The sequence below is a fragment of the Malaclemys terrapin genome, chromosome 7 (assembly GCF_027887155.1).
Source record: "Malaclemys terrapin pileata isolate rMalTer1 chromosome 7, rMalTer1.hap1, whole genome shotgun sequence".
Lineage (NCBI taxonomy): Eukaryota > Metazoa > Chordata > Testudines > Emydidae > Malaclemys > Malaclemys terrapin.
Window position 1 is genome coordinate 2,077,397 of NC_071511.1, and position 13,670 is coordinate 2,091,066.

A 13,670-nucleotide genomic window follows, 5' to 3' on the forward strand; every position below is an offset into this window, starting at 1 on the left:
CATCACTACACTTCGGGATCAGGGAGCTTTCCAGTCAGATATTAAATCTCTCTTGTGGTTTGGAGTCACAGCTTGACCATGCACATGCTGGGTCAGCTTTGAACATCATTGCACTGTATGAACTATACCACTCGAGTGTTTGGATTCTGTACCTCTGTGCCAAACAGTCGAATGAGGGGATTGTGACAAAACCCAAGAAACGTTCATACAACCCAAAAATATGAAACGAAAAGGCTTTAAATATGCTAGCAGTAATCCAGTGTATTACAGTAAACTTATAACGATTATAAGTGGATAAGATTTCTCAAAAGCAGTTACTATAATGCCATTTAATCAGTACGGATACTTTCCTGGAGAGGAAGGAAGATGATGTTCTTTCTGGTGAATAAGGAGAGAGAGCCCATGGAGCACATGCCTTTGAACATCACACGCCATTTCCTGGAGTACAAAGTTAAGGTATCATGGAATCCATTTAAACGAACATCTGATAAGCAGTAATGAAAAAATACATTTTCTTTGTATGAAGCCATAATTTACATATTAACACTGAAAAACCTTTTGATTCCACCTAATTTGTTCACACGCAGAATCTTTCAATATTTAATATAAAACAAACTAGTCTCACAAGCAACTGTCAAAGCCACGAGAGCTTGTGCACTGGGATGTTCTACTGTATTATAACAATACAAAACTACAAAAATAAGATGTTACATTATTTGTTAAATATATTCATTTGCTTGCAAAATGACTTACGGATTCAAACTTTTAAATTACGCAATAAAACGTTACATTCTGGTTACTACTTTACAGAGAAATAGATGTTAATTCTGTTCTGATGGAGAGCAACATTCTCTCAACCAGGAATTAGCTAAGCCAATTCATAGTATTTTCCAGTTTCTGGATCAAAGTAACAGTTTAGACATGGATCATACAAAAGAGTCAGAACTTCCTCATCCTCCTCAGCACTGAAGTCATCTTCACCTGTGTGAAGGGAGAAAAATAAGAGTAAAATTACCCTGCTAGTCACTCTTGAAACACAGCAAAAGCACCCTTCTATCACAGCTGACAATCTGGCAGAGTGCCTCTTTAGGAGGGTGTAATCTCTTGGCTTTTGTGCAAAATACTAAAATTGTTACCGTTGAGGTTAACATTTATTCCTGTTTTCATTTGTGTTTCTAAAGTTTTATATTTATTGAGGTACAATTATAATGCAAAGTTTGCCTAAGAACTGAAAGCACAGACAGTTTGCTGGAATAGTATATTAAAAGTTGGTCTAAAAATCTATCTATTGATAATGGGTCAAAGTACTCCTAACGGAGATCTTTCTCAAAGAATTGCTTAAATAATTGTGTAATAGTATGCACAAAAAAGTACAGTGAACCAGCTTTTAATCTGTGAAAATGAAATTGCATTAACCATGAAAATGTTATAGATGAAAGAATCAGATAATCTAACGTAAAGCAAAAGGTCTTGATTTAGAGATTTTATCCTTGCTATGCTTGTCTCAGACAATTTACCTTTAAGCTTGCTAACTTATTATTTAATTTGATCAGATTTCTGTTGTTGAAAGTTATAAATGCATTAAATATAAGTAGTTAAGTATGTACAAAATATTTCATTAATTGGCTTTAAACAGGTGGGTGGAGAAATTCTGTGTCAAAACTAATTTAACAAATTTATTACAATGTCAGTAGTGCTGTAATAGGTAAAGTTGGCATTTCTTTGACTATAAACTCCTTGTGTATTGGATCATGCTTCAAGTTGGTAAACAAACTTATCCAAAATGTTATTGGTTTGGGAACCAGAGATAGTGTTATTCTGATAAATCTTTTTTATGTATAGAGCAGCAGAAATAACAAATTAGATCTGCTCCAGATTTTGCTATCCCTAAACCAAAAATGGGTTCATTTAAAAAATGTATAAAATTTGTAAGTAATTAGTCCTTAAGTATAGTGAGGCAGTGCACCATTTTGAAAAAACCCCACAGCAAATAAACTATGAAATGTTCAAGAAATGTAACCGAAAATTAATTTCTACACATGCACTATAATGACTGCATTTCCCATGGTCTTGACATCATATTGGTCATTACATCATGACATTACAGTTCATTACAGTTTTGTTATAACAGTAAAAAGATGTCAGTGCAAGTCTCTGGAAACCAAAGTTAAAATGGAAAAACAAAAGTTTGGTGATCATGTGCGCCAAATTCTGATGTCAGTTACGCCGTATACATACATAGTGGATGGAATCCACTGATCTATCCCCTGTTGCCCATTCCCAACTTCTGGCAAACAGAGACTAGGGCCACTTCAGAGTTTTTGCATCCCAGGTTTTGCATCCCCGCCCATCCTGGCTAATACCCATTGATGGATCTATCCTCTATGAACTTTTGCTATTAGCTTCAATGGGGCCCGATTTTCACCCAGTAACTCTACTAGAGAACATGGCAGATGACACGCAAGAAAATTTAGCAATGCTTCATTTCACTAAAAGGATTAAGGTCAATTCAGTTTCTACTAACACTAAAGAAGTTTGTTACTGCTAACACAAGCAATATGCACCCTTACTACAACTTCCTGGTTCCTAGACTTTACAGCATGTTAGACATTTTGTAGAAAAACTTGCATCTTGCAAGATAACGCCATTAGTGATTTTTTTTCCAGGTAGCAGAACAGCCAATAAGAATTGGGTCTACCTCAGTTCCAACAACTACTGAAATACAAGGTACAGAGGAATTCTAGTACATTTTTATAATATTTCTACTGCTTTCTGGCAATTCAACATTTCTATTTCTTGAATGTCAGTTCGTACATTAACCCTGATGTACAAGATTGTAATGTAGGAGTCAGATTTTCTAGCCCATCATCCATTACAGGCGAAGGGTGTATGAAAACTCTCAGCACCAAAGAGTTAATAGGATGCAGTCAGCTACTAAATCAGTTTAAATCTAATATTTTGAGCATTATGTTAACTGCCAGAATATTTTTAGGATATGGAAATCAATTCTTAGCCCCAAGTACAAGTACACTGATAGCGCTAAAGATGGATATGTACTATAAACATTTTGTATAGTAAAGTTCTTTTCTCAGTTCTGTCTTTTATAAAAGCTAAATGTAAGTTATGATATATAACTTTTTGATAGGAAACAATTCACAGTTGAATGCAATCTGTATCTTGCATTTCATCCTAAATGTTTACCTCTTGCTCAGAACAGTAATGCAAATCATGTGGTTTGTATGCGCTGCTACCTCATAATAAGTAATAGCCTGTTATGCTAACAGCACCAGTTTCACAACACTCAGAATCTATTTACAGCTGGGATTGCAGTATGATATATAGGTTATATGATCAGGTGGCCGAAAAAATAGGCTGGTGTGTTAGATGCGCACAGAAATACAGATTACTTGCCTGGACGGTAATTAGAGTTCTTTGAGATGTTTGTCCTCGTGGGTGCTCCCCATCAGGGCACACTTGATGAGAGATTTTTCATCAACAGTGTCAGTGAGTCTGCACCTGCACCCCACACAGCCTTGTGGTCTGGAAAAGGGCATATAGGGAGGTGTAGTCTTGCCATCGCTCCACTTCCTTCTCAGCTACAAAGCCCAGCAGCAGGACTCCGCATCCGAGGGAAAGAGGGCAGGTGGAGCAGCACCTCTAGAGACAAAACATCTGGAAGAACTCTAGTTACTGTACAGGTAAGAAACCTCTCCTTCTTCAACATTAAATTTCGTCTCCCATTTTGTTGCCCAGTCTCCCAGTTTTGTGAGATCCCTTTGTAACTCTTTGCAGTTTGCTTTGGACTTAACTATCTTGAGGGCCACAACAGTGGAACAGGCATATTTGAGAACTTGTCAGTTCTCTGCATCTGTGAAGGCGGATGAGGGCTGCAGCAGGACGGAGACCTCCAGTTGTCTCAGACTCCCCTGCCACTGGGTCCAGGGCTCCTTCCTGTCAAGTTTCGTGAGGTTGTTGCCTGCACACTGGCTCCCCCACGTTCAAAGATGTCATGCAGAGGCCTCTGCCAAGGGTGTTAACATCTCTCACTATCAAAGTCCTGTGGTGGTGGAAACAGGAGCACTGAGCTTTGGGAGTCCCTACTCACAAATGTGCATGCAGGTGGCGGCCGTGTGTTGGTCATCTTGCACTTGGACTTGTGAGACAGAAGTGCAATTTCGGCAGCTGCCGCTGTAACTGAGCAGTCCTCTTCATGATCCCATCTGCTCATCCCGAAAGGGGAAGGGGCTAGAAAAGGTGCCCTGAATATAGGCTGTCTCAATGCTCTCCTGGCTGGATGGCCATGTCCACCGGGATTACTCTACCTACGCGCAGAACATCCAAAGCAAAATAATGAAGTTCACCACTTGGAACGTTCGCACTTTCTTGGATTCCCCGAACAGTGACTGTCCCGAAAAAAGAACGGCCATAATAGCTAGAGAACTTGAAAGATTTGACATCAATATTGCTGCCCTACATGAGACCCGTTGGGCAGATGAAGACCAACTGGAAGAAGATGGAGGTGGCTATACCCTCTTTTGGAAAGGAAAGACATCTGAAGAGAGGCATATTCATGGGGTTGGTTTTGCCATCAAGAACAAAATTGCTAACCAGCTTTTAGAACTCCCTATGGGTATTAACGAATGTCTCATGACTCTTCATCTTAAACTCAGTAACAACCAGTATCCCAAGGTCATTAGTGTGTACACTCCCAAACTGGACGATGACGAAGACAACAAGGAGCAGTTCTACTGTGCTCTTGATGAAGTTCTCACTGCCACAGCCAGGGAAGACAAGCTTATCCTCATAGGTGACTTCATGGGTGACATCCTGAATTCTGGAGAGACACCATTGGGAAAGACGGGCTGGGGAAAGTTAACTCTAATGGCATTCTTCTCCTCAGCAAATGTGTGCAACATGATTTGCTTATCACAAAACCATCTTTAGAAAGAGGGACACATATAAGACCACTTGGAAACACCCATGTTCCGAACACTGGCATCTTCTTGACTGTCATTGTCAGAGCCTGTAATCATCCATATTACATGAGCCATGACAGGTACGGATGACTGCTGGACAGACTATCATTTAGTCAGATCAATCATGAACATGCGGCTTGCACCATAACACTGTAAACAACTAAAAGGACTATGAAAGAGATTTAACATCAAGGCATTTCAAAATCACGCTAGTCACGAAACCCTTCAGCAACAGCACATTGAGAGGCTCTCTGACCTCCCTGACAACATCAATCACATCCAAACACACTGGGAGATTTTAGAGGTCCTGAGCTCCCCCATCTCCTACTGAAGGGAACAGGATCTCCAGCTGGTCAGCATCTCAGAAAACGAGGCTGAATGGATGAAATGTTGCCTCATTTACATCAATGGGAGTTTTGCCACTGATTTTAATGGAGTCAAGCTCCCTTTACATGTCTGAAGTCGGGCATCTAAAAACTGAGGTGCTCAGAGGCCATTTCTGAAAATTTGGCTTTAATTCTTCTCTAAACTCAGAGGCATAAGATTTTCATTATTTATTGTTTGAATTACAGTAGTGCTGCCATGTTTATCCAGTTACCATAGCCTAGAGCATGGGTATAAAGACAGCCTCCTATTTTACACAGAACAGGGTTTTCACTCTATTCCAGGTTTTAGTACTTGAAAACTGCTCACAATCTGGACATCACTATAGGCATACATGGGCCAAATTTTGACCTGGTCTCTGTGGTTGTAACTCTACTGGACCCTCTGTCAGATGAGCTGCACATTTAGCAGAATATCCCTAATGTTTTGTCCAATATGATCTTTGACAATAGGCAAGGTGCTCAGATCTGTATTGTAATTATGTGCTTCAGAGTTAATTTATAAATACTGCCAAGAGCTGCGGCCTGAGCAACAAGACTGTTTAGCATGGTCCTTAGAGTTCTCTTTTATGAGCAGTTAAGGCAAGTAAACTGATGAAAAAAGAGGCAAGTTCCAAAGAGTTTTACATGTGAGTCATTTACTACCCATTTTTTCATATGAAAGATATCAAATAAAATGTAATGGATTCTAAATCATAAGCATCAACGACCAAAGGAAAATAAAACTTTTAAAGATATCAAACATATTGGCTCAAATTTTGCTCTCAATTACATCTCTGCAACACTATTGACTAGAAGTCTATTTCTTGTGACGCCTGGATACCTCTCTGGATATGTTTCTAAAGGAGCACATGCTTAAGAATGTATTGTAAACTTTAAAGTGCAGTGGTTTTTATGGAATATTGGCCATTTGGGTATTTCCCTTGCGTTATGCCCAAAATAAAGAATATCTTCCAAATTTTTTATTAACACGAGCAAAATTATATTGACTTTTTTGTTTTAGGATACTGTTAAAGAAGTATATAAAAGATGACAAGGATATTTTGTATGAGTTATAAATAATTACAGGTGTTCATTACTGATATGATTTTGTTATCTTTGGCACTTGGGTATTCATGATTTCAGAGTCATAAATTTTTGAAGACTGGGCGTTGCTATTTGTACAACTTCCCAAGATAGATTAGAACATTAACTGTTAAACTAATGTGTCGTTTAAAATAAAGATTGCAGAGCAGAGGTTGTTGGTAGGAACATTCTGATCCGATTCACCAAGCAGTTCAGGAATTTAAGGGTAAGTAGTAGCACGCAGTTCTTTTGTCAGTGAACCTGAGTTAAAGGATTAAGGGAAAAAAACACGCATCGCACTAAAGCTCTAACAGGTTTAAACAGAATAGGACATTTTTGTATAATGTCTTTCATACAAAGTACTGCAAACACCCAGTTACCACTTACAGGTCAAATTTTGTCTTGTTTTTTCAGCTGTAAGGGGTTTGTCCACTCAAGATGGCTACAAGTACATTTAAACACTACTATTGACTCACACACATATAAAATATTTTATCATTAAAGCAAGTTAATTTATGAGCATTTCACAAATTACCTTGGTCAGAGATTCTAGTGAGAATAATAAGGAAAAAACAACAAATTAGCAAATATGCTTCTGTTGACATCACTAGGCATAGCTACCAGGTAACTCGGGGGAGTGGAAGGCCATAAGTGCCGATGAAACTCCCCTACTCTGGGTCTAAGTGAGCCACAGTGACTCCATCTTGTGAACTTTCACCTATCTACATGCTCACAGCCTATGCTGAAGCAGAATATGTAATAGTCCGCTTTTTCTAGCAGACAGCTGCAGTTTTGCTTGCACTAACAGAAACGGGAGTGATAATGCGGGGGAAAAAGGGGAGGGAAAGACCTAGTGCATGGAGCTTGCAAGGCCAAAGATAAGCATGTGAACGGGAATGTTTCTAACATGCACAATATGTACCTGCTGTAACTGCTATCGGGTAGGGAGGGGTATGAGGGAGAAACCAGAACAAAAGATCAGAGGGGTAGCCGTGTTAGTCTGAATCTGTAAAAAGCAACAGAGGGTCCTGTGGCACCTTTGAGACTAACAGAAGCACTTCTGTTAGTCTCAAAGGTGCCACAGGACCCTCTGTTGCTTTTTACAGAACAAAAGACTTACACAGAAACAGCTTGGAATATAAAAGAGAAAGCTTGCTTGTATGTGCTGTGCTTGATTTGAGACGTGCCTGTCTCCCTGCACCACTTTGAGATCTCAAATAAACTTTGTTTGCTTTTCCACCCTGGTGTGTCTATTGGTGCGGCGCACACCGGGCAACAAACCCTGTTGCCCCCTCGGGGCCCTCTAGGCTGGCAACACTTCTGTGCCACTTTCTGAACTAAATCTTTCAATTTTCAACCTTATGGAAATTCTAGGGTTACTGCAGCAAGTTTTGGATTCCATAATACTGACATCAAGAATCATCTCAGGCCCCTATCAGAAATATATGTCTAACATGCTTTTAACTCAAGGATTACTGTCCCATTCTCTTTGGTTTATTTAGGCCACTTAACATAACATATTATTCGATTCTTCAAAGCAAGGTTCCCTCTTGACAGCAGAGTTCTATTTTGCTGTCATAAGCAATTTCAAATGTACACCTATGAAAAGATTCCCAATTTGAGGGGCATAATCTATTTTAGACAGTAAATCACTGAGACATGTTCATCCCTTGGGCAGCCAAAATACACAGCTGAGATTTATGAGATCTCACACTGAATTCTCTGTACCTGGTGAAAAATGTAGGAACCTATTCTATTCCCTAGGGTAGGAGAAAAGAAAAAAGAACCTTTGTGGAAAGAGATGTATTTATTTTAATTCTATTGTTGTTCACTGTCCTATTTCAGGACACATTCTTTGTCATCCTCCAGCCAGAGCCGGATTTAGGGATGCTAGGCTTGGAGTGCTGTTTTTGTTGTTAGCGTCAAAAGAGAAAACAGAATGTTTGAAGTAACATGTTTCAGGTATTTCGTATGTGGATTCATTTTTCACTAACCTTCTAGAATGTTCTGGACCTTTGTAGAATCTCATGGAACCTTCCAGCCTTTCTGAGCACTACATTTTCCTCAAACCTCCTAGAATGCTGTCAGCCATGCCCTTGTGGGTATCTAAGGGGCGGGGCGTCACTAGTCAGTCAGTGAGGCATAAGAATGAAGTGAGAGCCCAGCTGCGATATTGTGAACCTTGTTTTATTGTGTAATTGTGAAAGTGTACTTGTGTTTTAAGATTTGAAGAGTGTAAGTAGCAACTAATAAAGGACATATTTAATGAGACGCCAGAGGTATCTGTCAAACCGCTGTCTATGCAGCAATATAAAAGAAATACTGTTACTTCTTTTGCTATACTTAACATGTAATGTTTGATGACTTTCTAAGACTGTGGAACACAGACTTTTGCTCTCCCTAATACTGTCTGTTTTTCCCCATAGAAAATAAAAGATGCCCCCAAAGAAGCCTTCAGGAGCTCAGTATAGGAAGCGAAAAGCTCAGTTGCAATCTAGTTTGCAGCAAGGGGCAAATTTTACACAGCCTATGACAGGGATAAATTATGCATGCAAATTGTGCATCAAAATCGTGAAATAGGCTACAACTGCAATAAAAATAAGGTATGTCAAAGTTTAACAAATGGAGGGTGGGCACCAAAGACGCTTCTCGCTGGGAGCACCATTTGGTCTCGGACCAGACCTGCGTCCAGTGAAGAACCGTAACATATGGGTGCTGCTATCATTGTAGGTGATGACTCACCGCTGTTTAACAGTGCTCAAGAACCACACCAAGCTTTTATTTAGGACATGATCTGAAATCTTTACTCGCATAAGCAATTCTTACTCATCAGAGTAGTTCCGTTTAATTCAATGGAGCTATTCTTGTGTGTAGGGATTACTTGCATGAGTAAAGGCTGCAGCCTCACGTTTACACATCTCTCCTTCATGGACTCTCCATTCCCACCTCCTTCTCCCCCAGCAGCAACGTCCTCTTTCAAAATGAACAGGGTGCATTTCCTTCCAGAGCTAATCCATACTGCTCTTGATTAGCAGACAACAGTCACTATGCAAATGAATTCTCCACTTATCAGAGACAGAAAGTGTCCCTGGCTGACTCTACCAGTCTGAGCTGATGGTAAGAATCAGAGGACTTAAAAGAGTCAGACCAGAATCTACTCCATGGAAGTGCAACCAAATGACCACATTGACTTCCTTGCAGAAGTCAGCATTTAACAGCAGTGTGAGAACAATATTGAGCAATACATCTCTGTTACAATTCGTAAATTATTACACATTCTTCACATATTCTCCTCACTGACCCACTTTTATAAATTCCTACCTGGAATATTTAGACTTGCTGAAGATTCAATATGCTTTGCTAGCTCTTGGCTTGGAAGAATTATGGGGGGGCTGAACACATTTAACCAGTCCCTGAAAAAGATGAATCCAAATGTCAGTCATTCTGAACAAAGTTGTTTTGTTCCTCCCTAAATCTCACAATTAGGGTTAAAACTTTTCATAAACATCTTAGGTGTGGTGAAACAAAATAAATTATGTGCTTTTCACATTAATAAACTCAATAGCAGCACTCTTCAAAAGTTTGAAAATTAAGGCGGGCTTAGCAGCAAAACGAGTATCTCCTAGATAGAAATTTCTAAGCAGTTCTACAGTGAGCCCTAAAGCTCACAAAGTAATTTTCCTTCAAGTAAACACATTCACGAATATGGGGATTTAACTATAACAGAAAATATCTGAACAACAAAACCCACCTCTATTTTAAAATTGCCCATTTTATGTGTATTGCATTTTGAGACACTGCTAACACCAAGCACTAAACCAAAACTAATGAAATAAGCACAGTTAACATGCTATATAATGAAATTTCATAATCACAGACAAATACACATTAAAACACATTCATAACAACACATCTATGAAGACTTCTCATGGACTTTCTTGCTAATGGAGCATTTTCTAACAACATTTGATTTTGTTTCTCTAATTATAGCAGAAAGAAAAATTCCTATATGGCAGCAAATTACAGGTTTATATTAAACTGCAACGCAGTTAGTTCATTCTATGAAGATACTTGCATAATTATATACACACACATATTTACATATGTATACACGCTTGGTCTGATTTTCAAAGGAACATTTGTTTTTATTTCCTGCATTATTATTTCCAGAATATATCCAACAAAAGCGATAGGGAAGAAGAATGCTCAGTGTAGTCAAAGAAAAAAAAAAAAAAGGGGGTGGGGGAAGGAATAATAACATGTACCAGACCCCTATAAATGGGAAAATTATACAACAGTAGCATAAGTCTTGTTACCTACCTAATCCCTGATGGCAGAGGAAGAGAGCGTAGTAGCACAATCACAGTAAGACTGTACGCTTTTCTGGGCAGGGCCCAGCTTTTTGTTACGTGTTGGGCCCAAGCTTAACACAATGGGCTTGAAGCCCCTCGGAGCTACTGCAATACAAACAATAATTCGTACACATACATTCACTAGGACACCTTTTTGTACCACAGAGCTAAGAAATGCAGAGTTTACTGGCTGAATATATAGAGTTAGAAGACTCTGGAGAAAGACTTCCCCTGGCCCCAGCTGCTGCAGTGGTGGCACAAGATTTGGTGGGCCTTCTGTAATTAAGAAGGGAGTCTGGGCCAGATAATCCACGGATGGCTTATTTATCCCTTATTTAACTTGACCTGCTTTTTATGCCTTTGTTGCACTTTGTATTTTCTAAAGCTTTGTGAAATGACTTTCATGTTATCATGTGTTCCTATACGGCACTCCATTTGTTGCAGTTGAATGTGGTATGACAGAAAGCCTCATATTTCAGGTAATGGAGAATAAAACAGTCCTTTAGGGAAATATGTTTTTTGGTTGCAGACTGAGCTGCAGACTTTTTCACCAACAGCATTTGGGCAGAAGTCGCAGCATCAGCATGCTCCGGTTACCAGGGCAGTTCTTTCAATCAAACCAGCTCCTGCACACCACTAGGGGGCCATGTTTCAATACGGAAAAACAGCTACAAGAAAACTGGCCCATCCGTTTTTACTGCAGATCTCTGGTATTTGTCAAAACTTCCACATAAACCATGAACTAGCCTTAAATGCATTAGAAGCCTTGACATTTGAACACGGAATCCTGATGTGGACCTTGGTAACCAATCCTACTTTATTAGATGAAGGCCATGTCTCCAGACATAAACCTAGATCCCTCCTGTTGGGTCAAGCTGTGCTCAGTGCAAAACTGAAGGCAATGGGGGAGGGAGGGAAGGGAAGGGACAAGGGGGCCTTTAAAGGTGCCCCCCTTATGTTTGCCTCATGCTGGGGCTGGCTTCGGACTGGGTGGGTTTCTGGCATAAGTCAGAGCAATTTCAGGGCTGCTGTAACTAATACATTATTGGTCATGGTCCCCATGGGCTGTTCCAGCAGCCAGACACAGGGATGTCCTGGGCACGTCCCTATGCCGGAGGCCACGAGGAGGAGGATTCCTCTGGGCTAGGGGAATGCTCATGAAACCAGCCAGATCTGCTGGTTTTTCACTACTTTCTGCTGCCAGCTTGGGGCCCATGATCTGGCACCTAATAAATATGTAAGATACTGGTGCTTACAGTGCTTTCTGCAAACCCAGGCCGACCTGAGATAACACAGGCTGGGATTTGTTTCTGAAAGAGAAACCTGGCAGAACTCAGATGCTGTGGCTGCTAAAATATGCCTTTTGCTTTCCTTCTCTCAGTTGGTTCTTGTGCTGCTGGTGCATGTTATTGCTTCCACATCATCTGCTGCTGGTATGTACACACAATCTGGGGTGAATCTGGGGACATACACCTGCTCTTTTGCAGCCAAGATGAAAAAAACCTAATTTTCCACCTCAGAAAACACAACTGCGGGGGCAGAACTTCACCAAGTACGATAGAGGATTTAAAGAGAGATATTGAATTTTCCATCATTTTAATATGTACAAAATAAAATTTGAAATGTTCTTTTATACCATCCTGGTATTTGCACCTAGATGACCAACTTCACAACCAGTCCTTGTTACCATTCAGCTACTGGCCGTGAGGACCAGTCCACGCTCATGACCATTTCTCTATACCACTTTCCACACACACGTTCTTCAAAAACACCCTAAAGAGTATCCAGTTCTACCCAAGTGTCCGAAGTGTCACCGAATGCCAGTGAGGTGAGTGCACTTTAACCCACAGAGTCACAGTTAAAAACACTTCAGTTGCTGCAATTTGCATTTCTGGTATTATCTACCTCGAGCACAAGTTCTTGAGTTTTTGTGCTACTGCTGGGACCAGGGTTTAATCATAATTAGCTGACATGATGTTTAATCTCAGATTTGACCAGATTCGTGCTGTGTGGTCAGTCACGATCAAGCATCATGACAGCTAACTTGACTCTTCACAATCACATTCAAACACCATTATGTTCTGAGTGAAGACAAGCTCCAAGAGAAGTTACAGGGGGGAATCGAAAGAATATAAAATGCAATGTTTTGCTGGAACATGCATGTTAATACCCTACACCAGCAAAAAACCACCCCAAAACCTTTAAGGAAGAGTGGTGGGTCAGATCCAGAGAGAGATAGGACTAGACTGTGTCTCATCTGAAAGACAATACCTCTAGCAGGTGCCTATTCATACTATGCTGGTGCAATGGCCAATTTTTAAACTGCAATATCTTGGCTCTTTTAATTTGTTTTCTTTTCAATTTAATATTATGGACTTCTTGTTGGCCAACCGTTACTTTTAAAGTTGAAATGCATGTTAAAAACTGATCTCATATTTCCACACATGACCAACCCAATCTTTTCCAAAATTGGTAAACAAAATTCATATCTGTGCTGAGATCTTGTCTGCCAACTTTCAGAAGAAAGCAAAGATTTGCAATTGATTGATAAACCTCTAAAAAGTGGGTTTCTAGTGGAGATCCTGACAGATGCTTTGCTCTAGCAGTGAAGACAGGCATTAGGCACACAGGAAACTTGTAACCTCTTGGGGCCCAGCTTTCAAGGAAGCACCTAAGACAGCATGTGTGTGTGAGCGGGAGAGAGTATGAGGCTAGGTCTACACTACCTGCCTGAATCGGCGGGTAGAAATCGACCTCTCGGGGATCGATTTATTGCGTCCCGTCGGGACGTGACAATCGATCCCCTAATCGACGCTCTTACTCCACCAGCGGAGGTGGGAGTAAGCGCCGTCGATAGGAAGCCGCGGAGGTCGATTTTGCCGCGGTCCTCACAG

The 13,670-nt window shown here is 40.3% G+C and overlaps 1 protein-coding gene across 11 annotated transcripts in view; it reads right to left on the reverse strand.

Annotated features, from left to right (window-relative positions):
* Positions 1-219: 219 nt before the first annotated feature.
* Positions 220-13,670, reverse strand: part of CFAP20DC (CFAP20 domain containing) — a 176,084-nt gene continuing 162,633 nt past the window's right edge. For 10 of the 11 annotated variants that reach the window (XM_054033921.1, XM_054033920.1, XM_054033922.1 and 7 more), the window contains 2 exons: positions 9,746-9,837; positions 220-981 (listed from right to left, as the gene is read on the reverse strand). In XM_054033921.1, coding sequence (XP_053889896.1) covers positions 869-981; positions 9,746-9,837 — 205 coding nt within the window. In that variant the 3' untranslated portion in view covers positions 220-868. The remainder of the gene's footprint in view (positions 982-9,745; positions 9,838-13,670) is intronic. The other variant, XM_054033925.1, reaches the window with a different exon arrangement.